The sequence below is a fragment of the Theropithecus gelada genome, chromosome 1 (genome assembly GCF_003255815.1).
Source record: "Theropithecus gelada isolate Dixy chromosome 1, Tgel_1.0, whole genome shotgun sequence".
Lineage (NCBI taxonomy): Eukaryota > Metazoa > Chordata > Mammalia > Primates > Cercopithecidae > Theropithecus > Theropithecus gelada.
The window spans coordinates 56,816,042-56,836,219 of record NC_037668.1 but is presented as its reverse complement, the minus strand read 5'-3'; the positions used below and the strand labels follow the sequence as shown (position 1 = coordinate 56,836,219).

Below are 20,178 nucleotides of genomic sequence, written 5' to 3'. Positions count from 1 at the left end.
GACTTCTAAACGGCTCCTGAGCCCTCAGAGGGCCCATGCCCACCCAGAGAAGAATGGGGCCAGAGATCACTGTCCCAGGCCTGGTCCTGGAGCAGACTCCAGCTCATTCTCCCCAGGACAAGCTCCCCTGGCTCCAGACATCAGGTCTCAAGTTCCATCCCCAAACCCTCGAGGTCTCCCCAGCCAAAGCCCCCTAAATCACTCATCCTACCCCAGGCTCTGCTGGGCCTGATCCTGGAGACAGCCCTGCCTGAACTCCACAAACAGACCCCACTCAGGCAGAGTGTTGGGGACACTGGCTTGAATACCCTGAATGGAAGATCCCTAGGGGTAGGAGGGTCACGTACGATCCTGTTCCCCAGAATGGGCAGGGGTTCCCCCAACCAGAGCCTTCAGCTCTGTTCCCTTGGCCCGTAGACCTTCCCTGATGCTGCCGGGAGGGGGAGCCCCAGAGCCCACTCCACCCCGAGCTCTCACATCAGTCAGAGCCGCATTAATGTAGTTGTTGGGGTCCCCATCAGTGGAGATGAGGAAGGGCAGGCAGCGGTCGGGCGGCAGGACGTCCATGCTGCGGTTCTTGTCGCGGTTTCGGGGCAACAGGGCGATGCTGCACTCCTCCACGTCCAGCGGCGGGGTGACTGAGTTCAGCGTCTACAGGGAGCGGGGGTGGGGACAGAGAGTTACGTCCAGAGCTTGCTGGGCCTCCTCACATCCCCAGGAAGGAGGCTGGACTGAGTTACTAACTGCATTTTATGGATGGAGAAACTGAGGTCCAGAGAGAAGGGTACAGGGCAGGGACCCAGACTCCTGGTCTCTAGGCCATTATAGGGCCTGGACAGAGCTCTAGAGACCAGAGTCTACCTCCTTGCCACCCACATAACCTCAGACAAGCTACTGCATCTCTCTACCTCAGTTTCCTCAACTGTGAAATAGGGAAGTAATATGCCTACTTCATGGGGCTGTTGGGAGGCCAAAGTGAGATCATGACAAGCACTGGGCTGGGCTCGGCACACACAGACGGGCACAGTGAGGATCTCTACTAGCTCATCAGTGCCTTCACTGAGGCAACCCCTGAAACCCCATGCCCTCCACAAAGCGGACTCCAGGCACTTGGAGAGGGGGTCACCTTCCTTAGTCACGGCCCTGTCTGAACAGAATGAAGTCCTAAGCACCGGGCACTGAATCACACCCGAATCTCTGGAGCATCTCCTCCACCCCCGTGCCTTCACGCCTCACACAGCCAGACCCAGGGGCTCTGTTTCTTTCTCTTGTTCTTGGAGATCCCTCACAGGGAACGCAGCCTATCATGATCCCCAAAGCCTGACACCCTCCTCCTGGAATCCTGCACCTCCTGTGAGAAGTGCCAGGTCCCCAGCACGTGCCATCCTGCTGAGCCATTGCAGGAACCCTGGAGTGGAGAGGACTACTGAGGTCTCTGCCCACCCAATGATCACTCTCAGGCTTCTCTGGAGAACCAGGCTTTTCCCATCTCAGCCATGTGATATGGTGAGCCTGGTCCTGCCCCAAGAGCCAGGCCTTGGGTACGTGACCAGAGCCAGGGGCAATCAGTGAGCTCCATCTCTCTGACCTGTGACTGGTCCAGGGATGGGAACATGAGAGTCTGATCTAGGACTTTTGGGGGGATGCTGGGAGCAAGTGCCTTTTTCCAAAGTCACTGGACAACAGAGATGACAGGAGCCCAGCACTGCTGGAGGCCAGGTGCAGGTCTGAGAATGAAGCCAAAACAGGAGAGCAGAACCAAGGCAGAGAGAAACCACGTGTTGGCATCATCATCTGAGCCCCTGGATCCAGCCACAACTGAAGCTGCACAATCCTCAGGCTTTTCAGTTACAAAAGCTGGATTTTTATCACTCACAACCAAAAGAATCCCAGTGAATACAAACACTCCAAGGGACATATTCACACTTTTCTTCTCTGGGTAACAAAACTGAGGCTCAGAGAGGTAAAGGGACTTGTTCAAGGATTCTCACAGCTCTTAACTAGGTAAGCCAGGATTTGAACCTGGGTTTATCTGACTTCAAAGCCTGGGCTCTTAACTGCTTTGATGCACTCCCTCTTCCGCTGTCCCAAAGTCCTTCCTAGTAGCTCAGCTCTGTCCCTCCAGCTGTGGCCTCAGGCTGGTCCCTGCTTCTCGGCCTTCAATGACTCCTGCAATACTAAGGACGCGCACACACACACACACACACACACACACACACACCCCTATACACGTGCACTCGTCCCCCACCTGGAACTCTTCCCGCAGCTGGGAGGAATTACTCTGAGGATCAATGCGGATCATCTCCTTGTAGGTGGCCTTGAACTCACTGACAGGGATGGTGGTCTCCCCACACAGGCAGGCCTCCAAGATTGCATCATGAATGAAGATGTACTGCTCCTGGAACAGGAGACAAGAATGAGGCCGAGGAGGGGCCTAGAAGCTGGAGATCTGTGGTGATGGGGCTTCAGCAAGCTCAAGGTTGAGGCAGGGTGCTCTGAGGTAGAGGCCAACCGTGTGTTACCACAGGCTGGACCAAGCCTACCTGAAACAACCTCCATGGACATGCCCCTTTATCTCCTATTTCATCGCTATCCCCTATAACAACCCCGTGAGGTGCTCTGAGAGGTGGGGGACAGCCCACGATCACACATCCAGTGAGGATGCAATCCCAGGTATGTCAGCTACAGGACCCGTTGTCTGACCCCACCCAAAAGAACACAGGGGAGCAGTCCAGGATGACCCTATGCGGTTGGCGGCTCAAGGTCAGGGATGAGCTGAGGGAAGGGAAGAGCCTCAGGACACCCTTTGGGCATGCCCCGCCGGCTCCAGGCTCCTTCACGAGAAACTCCAGTCCTAGAAGTAAGGGTGGGGACAGGGCCAGGTCCCCGCACCTCAGTCTGGATCATGTTGACGCGGCGGGAGCAGAGAGTCTTCACACAGTTGTAAATGTCCACGACGCCCTCACACTCTGCCATGTCCAGCATCACATCCAGGACGATGTAGCAGCCTGTGCGGCCGGTGCCCGCGCTGGAGAGAGAGCAGCCCCAGGCCACGTCAGAGCTTTGGGGAGGAAGCCCGGGACTAAGGAGAAGAAGACAGGAGGGCACTGGCCATGTCTACACCATACAGAGGACAGGGACACAGAGATGATTGCCCCTCCCCAAGTAAGGAGCCAGGGCGCAGGCTGCTGGATGGAAGAGCGCTGGTGAAATGTGCTAGAGGACAGAGATGGGATGGGCCTTGGGGAAGGAGAGGAGAGAGGGTGGGGAGAATGCAAAGGTGACACTGGCTCAACCTAGCAACTTAGATTAGGAGAGGAGACCCTCGGAGCTAATTCAAGAATGTTCTTTCCTCCTGAAAACCACCAAATCTCCTACACATCCTCTAAAAGCCCACACACTCATACCCATTCACATAGCTGGAGCATCCCTGACCCTTCCGGGATGATGTCATTCTTTTGAGGTCCCAAAGCAATGTGGGCAGGTTTTTATTAAAACACTCTTCATGGCCACGCACGGTGGCTAACCCCAGCACTCTGGGAGGCTGAGGTGGATAGATCACTTGAGGTCAGGAGTTTGAGACCAGCCTGGCCAACATAGTGAAATCCTGTCTCTACCAAAAAATACAAAAATTAGTCGGGTGTGGTGGTATGTGCCTATAATCCCAGCTACTCAGGAGGCTGAGGCAGAAGAATCGCTTGAACCCAGGAGGTGGAGGTTGCAGTGAGCCGAGACTACATCACTGCACTCCAGCCTGGATCACAGAACAAGATCCTGTCTCAAAAAAAATAATTAATTAATTCAATAAAACACTCTTCCTGCTACAAAGTCATTGTTTACATGGCTATCTCCCTAATTTGACTGAGGGCACATCAAGATCCTTGTCCTCACACAAGGTTGCGCAGAGTTGAAGGGGAAGGAGAGTGGACAAAGATGACAGCAAGATTTCAGGTTTCAAAATGGTGGCATCCACGTGCTGGCAAGGACATATAGCAACTGAATATCCTGTATATCCCTGGTGGGGCTTAACTTAGCACAACCCCCTTGGAAAACTGCTCAGCAATATCTCCTAAAGCTGAACGTTCACACAGATAACAGTTCTACTCCTACATGCATACCACACAGAAAGAAATACATTTCTTGGCCAAAAGACATACGATCGAATGTCCTTAGCAGCACTACTCATAATAGCTCAAGACTGGAAACAACCCAAATGCCTATCATGGCAGAATGGACAAACACACTGTCATTTATTCACTCGATGGAAGATGATCCACTGTGGACGAACCTCACAAACCTAAGGCTGAGGGAAAGAAGACAAACAGCAAACAGTACATGCTGTATGATTCCATTTATGACAAGTCCAAAAACATGCGAAACTAACTGTGCTGTAGAAGTCAGAACAGTGATTTCTCTGGGACTGGGGATGGGGGAATTCAGGCCAGAAACGGGCTCAAGGGGGCTTCTGGGAACTTTTCATGTTCTGTTCCTTTCTTTACTTTAAAAAAAAATTTTTTTAGAGGCAGAGTCTCGCTCTGTTGCCCAGGCTGGAGTACAGTGGTGCAATTACAGTTTACTGTAACCTGGAACTCCCATACTCAAACCTCCCGCCTCAGCCTCACAGGTAGCTGGGACTACAGGCTTGTGCCACCGCGCCCCACTAATTTTTTTTATTTTTGTAGCAATGAGGTCTCATTATGTTGCCCAGGCTGGTCTCGAACTTTTGGCCTCAAATGATCCTCCCACCTTGGCTTCCCAAAGTGCTGAGATTATAGGCATGAGCCCCTGTGCCCAGCCAATATTCTGTTTCTTAATCTGAGTAGAGCTGGTTATTTCACAGGTGTGCCCAGTTTATGAAAATTCATATTTTTAAACATATTTCTGCACTTTGCTTTAAGTGTATTATATATCAATAAAGTTTCGTTTTGAAAAGATGGCCTCTTAAAGAGGCCTAAAGAAATCAAAGAGAAGCTGGTTTAGGTGGCAGGGCAGGGAGGACGACTCTACCATGTGGCATTTGGGGAGCTGATAAGAACACAGTAGAGGAACCACAATGAGACCCAGAGGCCGTGGACAAAGCCACAAAGGTTGGGGGTTAGGCTCTCCAGGAGGAGACAGAGGGCAGACCAGGACAGCGTGCTGGGTCCCCATTTAAGAAGCAAGAGAAAGATGTGGAGCCAGGGAGGAAGCAGAGAGAGGAGGGGCAGCTGGGGTCACGGGAGCCAGTCAGGGTCTGCAGAAGGTGTGACGGCCAGTGGGTGGGCAAGGCCCACTGGGTTTGGCGGAAAGAACTGAAGTCCTTCCCACCCCCAGGCCAGACCTAGCACGCAGCAGGTGTACAACGAAAAGCTGCTTACTGAAAGCAGGCAGAACTCAATCGTGTGGTGTCTCACCAGCCCCTAGGCCCTTCCCTATCTCCAGTGCCTCCTCAGCAACTGGGTCAAGGGGCTTCACAGGTCTTCACAGGTCTTGGGGAGCACATGAAGGTGCCAACTTCAGAGCCACAGCTCAAAGGGGACAGGGCCTTTGGGGGTTGCTCCCTCCTGCACTTTATCTCTAAGCAGGAGAACCCAGGCCTGGTCTCCACTATGGATCCTAAACCAACCCAACCCCAAGCCCAACTTCCCAGGGAGAAGGGCCCCTTTTCTCCTTGTGATTCCCAGTGCCCCACCTGCAGTGGATGACAATGGGCCCGGCATCAGGTGGGGTGGAGGCCTTCACGCGCCGGATGAAAGCCAGCAGCCCCGTGGCGTGGTAGGGGACGCCATGCTCTGGCCACGCTGTGAAGTGGAACTGGCGGACCTCGTGCCGGGCAGAGTAGCCTCTCTGGGGAGACAATGGGAATAACAGTCAGAGTCCCTGGCAGCATCTACTAGACACCTGCTGTGTGCCAGGCACTGTGGTGAGCGTCTCATTGTATAATCTCAACTAATCCCAATGATCAATTTATTGATGAAGTAGATATTAATGTCCCATCGTACAAACAAGAAAACTAAGGCTCAAGGAGGAGAAGCTACTTTCCCAAGGTTAGAGAAACCGACAACACGCAGGATTTGGACAATGGTCTGCCTGATGCCTAAACCTGGGTTATGAAATACTCACCTCTGCCACTAGGTTGCTGCGTAAACATAGATCATTTTGACTCCCAGGGTCTTAATTTAAAGGAAAAAAACTATCTTTCCTCTGAGGACTTTCAGAGCAGATCAAATGGGATCGTGGACAGGACTCGCCAGCCAGTCACTGACTATGTGGCCTCTCCTGCCTGGCATAAGCCCTCTGAGCCTCACTTTCCGTATCTGGGCTAATCCCATGGAGCTTTCCAGGACTGAAACAATATGTGTAACAGGCTCAGCACAGAGTAGGAGCCAGCGCCTGGCAGATACTGTCATCCCCTTCATTGTCTCGGCTTCCTCTTACGGGCACCAACAAAGGCAGTTACCTTCCTGCCCTTCCAGAGTGCTCCCAGCAAACAGTGACCAAGTAGCTTCCTCGCTGGGATGGGCAGCAGTGTGCTCCTCACCCTCCTGCTCCCAGAGTTGGGGGAAGTGGGAGTGGGCTCTGATCCCTGCTCAGACACCCTCTGCAGGGAACAGGCGGCGGGGAGACTCACCCGCTCCAGGGCAAAAGTGCGCACGACATACTCAGCCAGGGTCTCCGTCTTCACCAGCGTGATCTTGATGTCCCCGTAGGTGTCTGAGTCCTCTGGCCAATACCGTGAGCATTTCACCTGAAGGCCCCACAGGACGGGACTCAGTGGGCTCGTCGCTGCCCCCTTGGCCTGCCATGCGCCCCAGCTCGCCCCACAGCCCGGCTTACCCTGCCCACCTCGACCAGCTTGGTGATCATGACGATGCTGGAACAGTGCTCCTGCCACACCATGCGCCAGAAGTCATAGACCATCTCAGGCTTCGGCCCTGGGGATGCGGAGGATGCCTGTCCCTGAGACAAGGTCTCCACCCCAGGTCAGCACACCCAGCACCATCCAGTACCACGCCCTAGGCCAGGAGGCCTCCTGAGCCCCAACAGGGGCTTCATGCTGCCCACAACACCCAGCTTGCAGCTGACGCCTGCCTGTAGGGCCCTGAGGCTGCATTGCATCAGAGAGGGCCTGGCTAAAGAGCCCGCTCATCCTGAATGGGACCCTGGAGGAGGGCCAGATGGTTTGGCAATGGCATGAGTGTCCAGGAGGGACAGACAGATGGACAGTCGCGGAAAGAGATGCAAACAGAAGAACCCAGGCAGCCACCAGACCGAGAGGCCCAAACCACACCCATGAGACCTGAGCCCGGCTAGCCCTTTCGCAAACACCACTTTGGAGACAGGCAGGTGGACCAGCAACCGCAGATGGACCAAGCACATCAGGGAGACACAAACACAAAGAGGGGACAAAGACAGTCGGCCAGATTCCAAGAGACCCAGCAGAATAGGGAGCAGATGAACAAGCAGGGAGCCAGAATGTGGCGAGGGTTGGGGGACATTCAGGAATCCAAGTGGATCAGCAGGGGAGGCAGAAAGGCAAGCTGAGGGCATTCCAGCATGCCAGGAGGCACACAGGAAGGTGCATGTGGGCAGAGGTGCCAGGTACCTTGAGTGGCTATGAAGTGGTTTGACCTGTGGTAACCCTGGAACAGGAGGAGAGGGAGCGGTTAGACCCCAGGGAGCAGCCCCTCACTCCCTCACACCCCCTCTGCCCTCCCCTCCCAGCGGCAGAACCCCTACCCCACCAGGGAACTGTGCCCTCGCATCCCTAGGACCTCCTACCCAGGGTGACTTTGCATCCCCCCTAGTCCCCGAGGAAGTGGAGAAATGCAGCTGGGACACCAGAGTTGTGGACTTAATCCAACCTGGGCTGTGCAACCCCGGAGAGAACATGACTCCTTTATGTGCCAGGCTGTCGTTGGGAGACACAGTCCCCAATGGCCCTGCCTGTTCCCAGGGTTCCAGAAGCTCTAAACAACCCAGATCCCAAATGTGGGGTAACCAGAGTTTGTCAGTTATCCTAGCCCCCCTCGGGATAACCAGCATGGACAGTACCCCTCCCCCCTACTCCTCAGTCACTCAGAGCATGGTGGGCCTAGATGAGGGCTTCAGGATGGAAGTATATGGGCACAGGCATTACTCATGGCCCTTAGATAAAATGTTAAAATCTTTAAGATCAATAATAATGACCCTGTTATGGTCACGTACTGTGCTAAGCACTTTACCTGTACCACCTCCCACAAGAGAGAGGCCAAGAGCTACTTCATCCTCCATCCCCAGAGCCCCCAAGCTAAGGAGAGAAACCTGCCCTCCCACAAGCCACCCCAGGGCCACAGCCACCCATGAGGTCCTGCCATAAGGCCTCATCTTTCTAAGCGAAAGAATTCACCAGATACCAAGGGCATCAATGCGGGCAATGCGGAAAGGGGAATTAGTACTGCAGGGCTGGCACGGAGAAAACTAGCCCAGGCCCCTACCTCAAGTTTACACTCTCAACACAGCTCCCAGCAACAACTCTGGTCTCGTGAACTTCCCAGGCCTGAGGAGTCCCGGGGCCAGACTGCCAAGGTTCAAATCCCAGCTCTACCTCTCACTAGCTGTGTGCCTTTGAGCAAAAACCCCTTCATTTCTCTATGCCTCCATTTTCGTGTCTATAAAATGGAACAATTACAGCATTTACCTCTGAGGGGCTGTTGTGATGAGCAAATAAAGTAGTATGTTAAATGCCTGGCACTGGGTCTAGCACAAAGTCAGTACTTAATCAGTAACAGCCATTATTACTACTACTACTACTATTTTAAAGCTGAAGCAGTATCCTTGAAGATACAAATGAATCAAGTGGATCAAATGGAAGTCACGAATTGCTGGGGCAGAAGGTGATTGACTATGGGGTGAAGAATCCGAGTCTTGGAGCTGAATGGACCTGGGTCCCTGCCACAGCTATGCAGTAGTAGCTGTGTAACTCTGAGCGCTGAGAAGGTGCTTCTCAGTTTTTCTTGAGCATATAAATCTCCCGGGGATCTTGTTAAAAGGCAGATTCAGATTCAAAGGTCTGGGGTGGGGCCCAGGATTTTGCATCACCAGTTCCCAGGGGGTGTCCATATTGCTGGCCTCAAAACATCCTCTGAGTAGCCAGGCTCTCAACCTCTCTAAGCCTTTGTTCTCCTCTGCAATATGAGGATAATAGCAAGACAAACACTCAGAGATTCTGTTGGATACCTGCTCACTGTTCCCATGAAAAGGACCAAAACACAGTCAAAGTGAGTAATGATGAAAAGCCTCCCAGCGTCTCCCAGCCCACAGCACTGGAACTTCATGTCTAGCTCAATTCCCTCCTGCTGTCACTCTATGCCACTGTCGCCACTGCAGCCTCGAACTCCAGTGCTCAAGCAGTCCTCCCACGTCAGCCTCCCAAGTAGCTGGGACTACAGGCACAGGCCACTACATCCAACTAATTTTTGTTTGTTGGTTTGTTTGTAGAAACAGGGTCTCACTATGTTACATAGGCTGGTCTAACTCCTGAGCTCAAGCAATCCTCCTGCCTCAGCCTCCCCAAGTACTGACATTACAGGTGCGAGCCACTGCACCCAGCCAAGAAATATATTTTTTAAAGGAAAAAGGAGACAATATGGAAAAAGCACCCACAAAATAGCAAATAATCATATCAATCATTAAATATTATGAAAACAGTATATATGTATTAAAAACTCCCAGCCTAGGCAACATAGTGAGGCCCCATCTCTCTCTCTCTCTCTTTTTTTTTTTTTTTTGAGTCAGGGACTGGCTCTGTTGCTCAGTCTGGAGTGCAATGGCATGATCTCGGCTCACTGCAACTTCTGCCTCCCGGGCTTAAGCGATCCTCCCACTTCAGCCTCCCCAGTATCTGGGACTACAGGCATGAGCCGCCACACCCAGCTAATTTTTGTATTTTTTGTAGAGACAATCTCACTATGTTGCCCACGCTGGTCTCGAACTCCTGGACTCAAGCAATCTGCCTTCCTTGGCCTCCCAAAGTGCTGGGAAGACCCCATCTCTTTAAAAAGAAAAAAAAAAATGAAAAAAATTAGCCAGGCATGGCAGCACACGCCTGTAGTCCCAGCTACTCAGTAGGCTGAGGTAGGAGGATTGCTTGTGCATACAAGTTCAAGGCTGCAGTGAGCCATTATCACACCCCTGCCCTCCAGCCTGGGTGACAGAGCAAGAATCTGTCTCAAAAAAAAAAGAAAAAAGAAATCAAATCAGAGAATAGCTAGATGAATTATGGTAGTTTTTTTTTAAATTTTAAAAGGCTAAAAAATGGGCCAGGTGTGGTGGCTCATGCCTGTAATCCCAGCACTTTGGGAGGCCAAGGCAGGTGGATCACCTAAGGTCAGGAGTTTGAGACCAGCCTAACATGGTGAAACGCCATCTGTAATAAAAATACAAAAATTAGCCGGGTGTGGTGGTGCATGCCTATAATCCCAATTACTTGGAAGGCTGAGGCAGGAGAATCACTTGAACCGGGGAGGCAAAGGTTGCAGTGAGCCAAGATCGTGCCACTACACTCCAGCCTGGGCAACAAAAGTGAAACTCCGTCTCAAAAAGGAAAAAAAAAAAAAAATGCATAATTTTAAAACAGAATATCCAAACTGCTCCCTCCAAAAAACATTCAAATTAAGGCTAAATTGAGGGGAAAATGGTCAGGGTTGAGTTTCAGGCAAACTGATCACGAAGGTATTTGAACACTAGGGAAAGCAGTTTTAGGAGGCTGACCTGGGGCTGTCCAAGATCTTGACCCTCAAGCAGCAGAAACAGGGCCCTCCAGGGCAGCTTACCCTGCACCCTCCAAAGGGTCCTGTAGAAGGTGCAGCTAGGGAGGACTCCTGGGGAATGGCGGGGCCAGGGAAGGAAGGTGACAGACAGTGGTGACCAGTGCAGAATGGGGCAGGGGAAGCACCCCCAACACTGCTGCCCCTGCTCAAGGCAGTGGAGGATGGGAGCAAACTGCTTACAATAGGAACACTCTCGAATCTTCAGCCCTGGGCGGCCCCTGGCCAGGCTGCTGAAATGGACGGTTGGTGCTGGGCACATAAGTAGAAAGGAAGGACAGAGACAGAGAGAGAGAGAGAGACAGCCAGAGACTGTGAGAGAGTCTGAGATACAGCCAGTCAGACAGACAGGAGGAAGAGGAGGAGGAGGAGAAGGGGAAAGAGATACTTACTTCTCGGTTTATCCGAATCTTAATGATTCCAGTGAGGGAACAGTACAAAGCAAAAGAGACAGATATTAGGCCAGGGGCAGATGGAGGTGGACGGAGCACAGGAGTGGCCAGAATGGGCGATGTGAGCAGGGCAGGCAGAGCGGAGACGGGCAGGCTGGGCCGGGCTGAGCCACAGAGTGGGGAGTGGTGTGTCCCTGCCAGGGCCCAAGAGAAGCCAACTGGGACCTTGACAAGACCAAGGAGAGGCCCACTGTCACCAAAGCTGCCCAAGTCTGCGAGGCCAGGCCTGGCCCTGACTCCAACCAAGGGATAGGATGAGTGGGGGAGGCAGCAAGGGATTCTGGGAATCATGGCATGGCACATCTGGCCCCAGGAGGAGGAGAAGAAGAGGGAGAGGAGAGGCCACCTCCAGAGGCCCTGACTACCTCGGCTCCCAGACCTGTGCCTTGCTCCGCCTGGCCCCCCAGGCCTTTGCTTAGGCAGCTCCCCACCCGGGATACTCTTCTCTCTCCTCTCCAGCCACCCAGAGGCAGCTCAAGCCCTGCTTCCTCCACAAAGCCCGCCACACCAGCCCTGGCTCTGCCACTAGCCTGCTGTGTAACACTCAATCTGTGTGATCTCTCTCCTGGCCTGTGCTTGCTCATCTCATCTGAAGTTACTTTGATTTGTAGAAATGTCTGTCTCACCCATTCGAATAGATACGTTCAAGGAAAGCAGAGGTCATGACTGTCTTGTTCACATCTGTATCCCTGGTGCCCAGCACAATGCGTGGCACAAAGGAAGTGCTTAAAATTTATTTCATACGTGATTAAATGATGCTCTCCCAAACTTGGTTTGCTGTAGGGGTTAGGGGCCCTGTCCCGTCTCACCCCTCTTCCACACCTAGGGAGTAGACTCATCACCTCTCCTTGACACCCAAGCCCAAGCCTCCTGGCTGCCTACTCTGTCTCTGGCCCCTCCCTCCCATCCATCCAAGTCCTGCTGCTGCAGCAGGGGGCAGGACAGCCTCACGGCAGCAAAGGCTTTAGAGACAAAGACAGGCTGAGATTTGAGTCCTTTCTTTACCACTCACTAGCTGTGCAACCTGGGACAAGTTGCTTCGCGTCTCTGAGCCCCGGTTTCCTCACCTGTAAAGTGAGGTCATGGTGCTAAGTGCCTCGGAGGGTGGGTGGAGGGATTACAGAAAAGGAGATCTTGGGTGTAAAGTGCTTAGCACAGTGCTTGGCACCCAGTATGTGCTGGATAAACGTGTGTTGTTATTCTTAAAGGACCACTCTGATTATGGTCAAAACACTTTAACAACTCCCTGGTGGCCCTAGGAAAAAGCCCCCATTCCGGAGCCTGCCATTTTAGGTGTTCACAATCCAGCCCCTGCCTACCTCTTCAGCCTCACGGTGCACAGTGAGAATCCCATTCTCCATGCCTCCCGCCTTCCTCACCTCTTGGCCTAGCTGTCTGCCTCTTCCCTTTGCTCTGCTTCCCTAAAGCACCTCATCTCTCAGGCCAACTCCAGCCTACGGAAAGCCTTCCAGAATCTGCTGCCCACTGTCCTCCCTCCTCTGAGCACCCTGGCACTGACTGCAGAGATGGGGGCACTCCAAACTCAGCCACTTGAACCCCCATTTATCCCAACAGGTTTCTGCCCTGCCTGGATAGTAAGCCTGGAGCGGGCAGGGCCAGGTCTGCAGAAATGACAGGGCAAGGCACTCACATCTATGTAGTTGGCATTAATGTAGTCAGCATTGGGGTCTCCCAGCATCGGGTGCAGTTTCACTCGGTGCCGATCATCTGTAAACACAGAGCAGGTGGGCAGGGGCTGAACTGGGGAGCCCAGAGCTAGGCAGTCAGGGAGGGATTCCTGGAGGCTGGGGGATAGGGCACAGGCAGGGCCACCAGGGAACCTAGCGTCTCAAGGCTTACCAGTAGTCTCTGGGCACCATGGGAGGCAGGACACATCAGGGGGTAGAGTCTGGGCTATGGAGTCAACGAGGCCCAAGAGTGTATGCTGCTCAGGCAATTACTACCTCTGAGACCTTGAGCAGGAATCTTAATCTCCCAAGCCTCAGTTTCCTTATCTGTAAAACGGGGATTATAGTATTTCCCGCTTCACAGGGGAATTGACGGGAATAAATGAAACAAGCACAGGGCGTGGCATGTGGCAGGCCCTCAATAAAAGGTGGCCAATGCTACTATCATCTCTGAGGCTGCCCCAGCCCACCCTGGCTGTGCTCCCCTTCCTGATGCCCTCCCGCCCACTGCCCTGGACCCCAGGCCCTTCCCCAGGACTCACAGGCAGGCAGCGGCTCCTGCCGGCTGCCCTTGACCTTGTCTTTCTTCTTTGTGGCGTCCCAGCCTTCAAAGAAGCTCTACCAGAAGGGGAAGTGGTGGTCAGTTGAAGAGAGGGACCCTCACTCATAGGGCCCCTTCCCCTCAATGGGGATGATGTAGGCAGGATGGGAGTGGGACAATAAGGGCCAGGTTCAAGCTGAACTTGGGCCTGAGATAAAGTCACTGTCACTGTGGGTCCTTTTATCATAAAGCCAGGGACCAGGGTCAAAACCAAGGCGTGTGGGGGGAAGGGAAATGAGAAAAGAGGAAAAGAGGGTCAGGGTTCAAAGACATTTTGGAATAAGGGTCAGGCTGAGAATAAGGACTAGAAAGAAGGTAAAGGTGGGGGTCAGATTTAGATTAGGATAAGGGCGATGTCGGAGTTCAGACAAAGGTGAGATGAGATCCAGAGTTCAAATGGAGCTTAGGATGACACTCAGGATCAATGTCAGGCTGGGATTAGGTCAAGGTCAGTGTCGGTGGGCAGGTTCAGATTAGGGACAGAATAAGGATCCCGATCACAGTCCACGTAAAGATGGAGATGAGATTCAAAGTCAGATTTCAAATCAGGGTTAGCATAAGAGTGAAAAACCGTATCAGTCTAAAATTCGGATGAGGGTCAGAGTCAAGGTCAAAAAGGTTGAGCTGGGAACTGTCAGAGCAGGGGTCCAACCAGGGCTAGGCTGAGGGTTGCCAGGGTCAGAGTCCACAGAGAGTGAGAACCAGGTGAGGCCTCCGCAGGGGTCCTGCTGGCCCGGGGCCGGCGTGCACCTCGTACTCCTGCTTGAAGCCATAACCCTCAGCCGTCTTCATCTGGTTGATGTGCTGCAGAAGGTCCGCCACACGCACTGCAGGGTGCAGCTGCCCCGTGTGGTACGGGGAGCCCTTCCGGCCACAGGGACGCCTCGGGGAGCCCCCCAGGAGGCTGCTGGCCTCAGTGACCCCACCGCTGCGCTGGTCTCCTGCAATCAGAGAAAGACAAAGCAGTTCTTGACACACACGTCTCAGCCTTGGGGGCCCTGGAGAGACTGGGGGGGTAAGAGGGAAGGGAGGCACAGCCAATGCCAAGGATGGCTGGGTTGTTGGCTGGAGCCAAGCACCTAGTCAGGCCCACCCTGTGTGATCCTGGGCACATCCCCTCCCTCCGAATCTCAGTTCCACCTGTAGAATGAGCTGGTCAGATCAGGTGGTCTCCGAAGGCCCTTGTGGCCCTGCCTGGCTATGATTCCATTATCCCCTCACTCCACCCCACGAGCCTTCACCGCACTCCCTGCAGAAGGCAGCGCTCCGCAGAGCCCACGACAGACGCCCCTTCTTCCTCCCTTCTTCCAGAGAACAACCTGGAACACTGGCAACTCCCAGCAATTACCCCCATTCAAAGACAAGCAAATTGGAAATTAGCAGCTACTGCCAACCCCTCTGCAGATTAATGTGAGGCACCTGAATAGGAGCCTGTCTCCTGCGCAGGCAGTTCCACTGTCAGCCCGTGCAGGGCTGCAGCCAATGGGGGAGTGGGTGGAGAGGTGCATAGCTCCTCACACACCCTGGGAAACCACCCTCCCTGCAGCCCCCAGGACCACCCTGTCCCCGGCTGTTCTGCTCAGCATTCCCAAGGATGTCCCACTCTGGTCTTGGAGATCAGGTCCTGGAACTGAGAAAACAGCCACACCCGCCTTGGGACACACACTTCCACTCACTCACTTAATACTCATGCATTGCTTAACAACAGGGATACGTTCTGAAAAATGCATTGTTAGGTGATTTGGTCTTTGTGAGAACACCACAGAATGTATTTACACAAACCCAGATGGTACAGCCTACTCCGCAGACCTGGGCTGCACAGCATAGCCTATTGCTCCTACGCTACAAACCTGTACTGAATACTGTAGGCAATTATAACACAATGGTAAGTATTTACGTATCTAAACACAGAAAATGCACGGTAAAAATATGCTATAAAACATAATAAATGGGCCGGGTGCGGTGGCTCAAACCTGTAATCCCAGCACTTTGGGAGGCCGAGGCAGGAGAATCACGAGGTCAGGAGTTCGAGACCAACCTGGACAACATGGTAAAACCCTGTCTCTACTAAAAATACAAAAAGTTAGCTGGGTGTGTTGGCATGAGCCTGTAATCCCAGCTACCTGGGAGGCTGAGGCAGAAGAATCACTTGAACCTTGGAGGCAGAGGTTGCAGTGAGCCGAGATTGTGCCACTGCACTCCAGCCCAGGCGACGGAGTCTTTGCAAGACTCCGTCTCAAAAGAAAAATAATAATAATAATAATAATAAATGGTACACCTGTATAAGGCAATTTACCATGAATGAAGCTGCAAGACTGGAAGCTGCCCTGGGTGAGTCACTGAGTGACTGGTAAGTGAATATGAAGGCCTAGAATATTCCTGTACACTACCATGAGCTTTATAAACACTGTATGCTTAGGCTACAATACAGTTATTTAAAAATAGTTTTCTTTCTTCAATAATAAATTAACCTTAGCTTACTGAAATGTTTTAATTTGAATTTTTTGACTTTTATAATGACACATGCACATAGTACAGCTGCACAAAAATATTTTCTATCTTTATTCTATACACTTTTTTCTATTTAAAATTTTTTTTTGGTTTTTTAAAATTTTTTGTTAAAAACTAAGACACACACACACACACACACACAATTAGCCTAGGCCTGCACAGGGTCAGGATCATCAGTATCGCCGTCTCCCACCTCCACGGATCTTGTCCCACTGGGAGGTCTTTAGGGGCAATAACACACATGTAGCTGTCATCGCCTATGAAAACAGTGCCTTCTTCTGGGACCCTTCCTGAAGGACCTGCCAGAGGCTGTTTTACAGTTAACTTTTTAAAAAATAAGTACACTCTAAAATAATGATTAAAAGTATAGCATATTAAATGCATAAACCAGTAATACAGTCATCATTATTATTAACTATTACGTACTGCACATAATTATATGTGCTAAACTTTTTTACAACTGACATTGCAGTAGGTTTATTCCAGCATCACCACAAACCAGTGAGTAATGCATTGCATGACGACATTATGACGGCTACAGTGTCACTAAGTCATAGGAGTTTTTCAACTCCGTTATAATCTTCTAGGACCACCATGGTATATGCAGTCCATTGTTGATCAAAACTTCATTATGCGGTGCATGACTGTACTCATGTCCCTCCTCCTGCCCTGGGTGAGGCTGCAAGGGGCTTATTCAAGTCCAGCCCTCCCATTTTCGAGCCAATCTCTGCCCAGGTCTAAGCTGGCAGGGTCCAGTGGGGGACTGTCAGTGGGGCTTAGATACCTGCCCCTACTCCATATATGTTATCCTTCTCCCTCCAAAATCCCTCCTCCCCCTACTTTTCTTGCCTGATGAACTCATACTCATCCTTCAACTCTCAGCTGAAATGACCCTCCCTGCAAGAACCCTCTCCAGTGCCTGGCCTAGAATTCCTACTCAACAACTAACTGGCAGGCTGAATACAGGATCACCAGGAGACCCCCTGACGAGCCCAACTTCCCCAAACTCCAACCAGGTCAGTGAGGCTGCCCCACTGTGCTTGGGTTCCACCTTCCTGTGCCATGGTTTGAAGACGGCCTCACCTCATTTGTTTCTCTGCTCTCAGGAACCACAGTCTTGAGCTGTCTATAGTTCAATGTCTGAAAGCAACTGATTCCTATATTTTAGCTGGATTTCTGGTTGCTTACAGCTGGATGGCAAATCGAGTACCAGTTATGCCATTGTGGTGGGATGCCCAAACCCTTAATTTTACAGATGGGGAAATTGAGGTCCAAAGAGAACAGACTGGCCTAATATGGTGGTTGCCAGAGTGTTTCAGAAAATAGTAGGGATGCGAGATCATTAAGTGGTATCCCATTAAAAAGAAGAGCAAGAGGAGGAAGAGGAATTCTGTGTTTTAAAGGAGTCTGTGAAATTCTAGTTTAAACAAAAACAAACAGGTTTCTTCCCTGCAAGACCTCTCGGGGCTTTTGGCGTGTTTGTGTGCATTTTAAATCTTCAAGAGAGGAGTGGAAACAGCAATGTTTCATAAACATCTTTCGCCACGGAGGGCTTTTCTTGTTTGTTTCATGAAACATCCTCAGGGGAACACGATGCAATGTAGACTCTGAGAGATGGGCTCTGGAGTCAGACTTCAGATCAATTCCCAGCTCTGTATGTGACCGTGAGGATGTTACTTACTCTCTCCACACTTCCATTCTCACATGTCAAGTGAAGGTAAAAATTGTTACAATCCAATATAATGATGTAAATATTAAATATAATAATGTATATAAAGCACGCAGCCCAGTGCCTGGCACACAGCGCGCACCTGCAAGGGCAGCTATTGACATTACTAGTCATTTCCAGGAAAGGAAGGAAGCTCCTGAGTGCCAGAAAGCCAGGGAAGCTGGCTGACAAGAGTCTTGGTCCTTCTCTGCTGTAAGATCTTGGGTCTGTAACCTAAAAGGCAACTTGAAAAGATTATTCCAAGGAGCGTCCATAACACACACACAAGACAAGTGCAACAGTTTCAAGAAGAGGGACTTCTGTTGACTCAAAGAACTCAGAGAAGAAACTGGCGAGATGGAGAAGCCCTCGTGCTCTTTGTGGAAAGTGGGCCGACAGCTCCACAGAGAGCTCTCCTGGCAGAGAAAGGAGCAAATGAAGGTGGCAGAGAACCAAAGAGTTTATCCCAGAGATCCTGAAGAGCTGGCAGCCCTGGCACAGCCCCACAAGGAGGTGTGCAATCAGCGCACAGTGGCTGAGAACAAGCAAAAAGTCCCACCTGGAAAGCCAGAGCCACATCTGGGCAGCTGACAGCTGAGCCTAAGAACAACACAAGATGTTCTACAAATAAGACCACCAGGAAAGGACAGGATGATGATGTTCCCAAGAGGACCCTCCAATTTCTGGGCCCAGAGAGGACAGGTCTCTACTCTCCTTGCCTATGAGTTCCCCTGTGGGACTTGAGACACACTTCCTACTCCACCCCATCCCCGACCCCTAAGGACCAGTTTGCCCAGAGGCCCACCTTCAAAGTCTCCACCCCAGGGCTCTCCCAGGCCCTTCCTGGCTCCATCGTGACTGTGGAACATCTTCTGTGAGTAACCACTGGACAGCTGATGTTTTACGGGGAGGGCCGAGGCCCAGAAAAAAGAACACTAGGTTTGGAGTCAGAGAGACCTGAATTCAAATTCTGGCTCAAGTTCCTTGACCTCTCTGGGTCTCAGTCTCCTCATCTGGAAATGAAAATCCTCAGCCCTCCCTCAGCGATGGGCACTTCCCCTGATTCCCACCACCCTCAGATGAAGAGAGGCCGCCAGTTATACCATTTGGTAGCACCCCAAACTTTTCCTCCACTGTTTGCAATTAGCAAGTAAGTTTCTTTCCTAAAGAAGCACAGCCTGTAATAAGAGCTAGCCATATCTAACATATTGAGTGCCCCGCACAATTCTTAAGTCACTTATTCCCTAGAATATCCCTATGGCGGAGACACTCTCATTGTTCCTCTTGTGCAAATGAGAAAACTGAGGCCCAGAAGAGTTAAGCTACTCACTCATTAAATGGCAGCACTAGGATTCAAACCCAGGCTTGAATTCACCTGACTCTGAGACCCTGCTGTCCCCACTGCTCTTTCTGCTAACCTGATTAAGGCGCATTGATGGGCAGGGAAAAAACTGGCACTTATTTGACAAACAATTTGGCCAACACCGACTGGCACCCACAGGAGTCAATAGCTCCAGACAGACAAGGCCCAGGAGGATCTGAGGGTTTTCGCAGGCAGGACTTCAGAGACAACGGGGCTCATTCCAACACCTTGGGAAGGTTCCAGCTGGCTTCTTCACACCAGTCCCGCCATCAGTTACCCACGGTGATAAGTCCTTCATTTAAAATTTGCACAGAAGGATGCACTAAAATCAACATGGCTTTCCATTCTAAACCAAAAAACCTGGCCTCCACTGTTTGGAAAAGAAGGAAATGGAAGCCAGACCGGCATGTGGAGGGCAGAGAAGAAAGAGAGAGAAGGTGCTGAGGCTCAGTTCAGTTCATCTACTGGACACATTTTTTTTTTTTTTTCTTTTTTGAGACAGAGTCTTTCTCTGTCTCCCAGGCTGGAGTACGGTGGAGTGATCTCAGCTCACTGCAACCTCTGCCTCCTAGGTTCAAGCAATTCCTGTGCCTCAGCCTCCCATGTAGCTGGGATTTCAGGTGCCTGCCACCATGCCCAGCTAATTTTTGTATTTTTAGTAGAGACGGGGTTTCACCATGTTAACCAGGCTTGAACTCCTAACCTCAAGCGATCTGCCTGCCTCTGCCTCCTAAAGTGCTGGGATTACAGGTGTGAACCGCTGTGCCTAGCACCTGGACACATTTGGAGTTTCCAACCATCACCTCTGCCCAAGCTCAGTGCCCCTTCCTCCTCACCATCAGTCAACCGTACCCATCTCACCAAAATGCTGACCATTCCTGCCCAAGGGCATATTTTCTCAAAACTGACAGCACTGATTGTCCCCACTATCCACATAGCAATCAGCCTGGTCCCGACTTCCCTGGGTCAGTCCTGACTCCCCATCTCATCAGTGAATCCCAGGAGCAGAGCCCGTGTTTCCTGCTTCTGTCTCTCAACAAGACTCAGCAGCTAGGCATGAGCCCACAC

The 20,178-nt window shown here is 51.7% G+C and overlaps 1 protein-coding gene across 5 annotated transcripts in view; it reads right to left on the bottom strand.

Annotated features, from left to right (window-relative positions):
- Positions 1-20,178, bottom strand: part of PTPRU (protein tyrosine phosphatase, receptor type U) — an 89,261-nt gene that overhangs the window by 8,494 nt on the left and 60,589 nt on the right. For 2 of the 5 annotated variants that reach the window (XM_025355738.1, XM_025355767.1), the window contains 10 exons: positions 14,279-14,469; positions 13,470-13,545; positions 12,891-12,967; positions 7,586-7,622; positions 6,817-6,914; positions 6,611-6,727; positions 5,672-5,826; positions 2,893-3,028; positions 2,249-2,398; positions 478-651 (listed from right to left, as the gene is read on the bottom strand). In XM_025355738.1, coding sequence (XP_025211523.1) covers positions 478-651; positions 2,249-2,398; positions 2,893-3,028; positions 5,672-5,826; positions 6,611-6,727; positions 6,817-6,914; positions 7,586-7,622; positions 12,891-12,967; positions 13,470-13,545; positions 14,279-14,469 — 1,211 coding nt within the window. Of the gene's footprint in view, positions 1-477; positions 652-2,248; positions 2,399-2,892; positions 3,029-5,671; positions 5,827-6,610; positions 6,728-6,816; positions 6,915-7,585; positions 7,623-11,179; positions 11,198-12,890; positions 12,968-13,469; positions 13,546-14,278; positions 14,470-20,178 lie in introns of all 5 variants that reach the window. The other 3 variants (XM_025355773.1, XM_025355748.1, XM_025355758.1) reach the window with 2 other exon arrangements.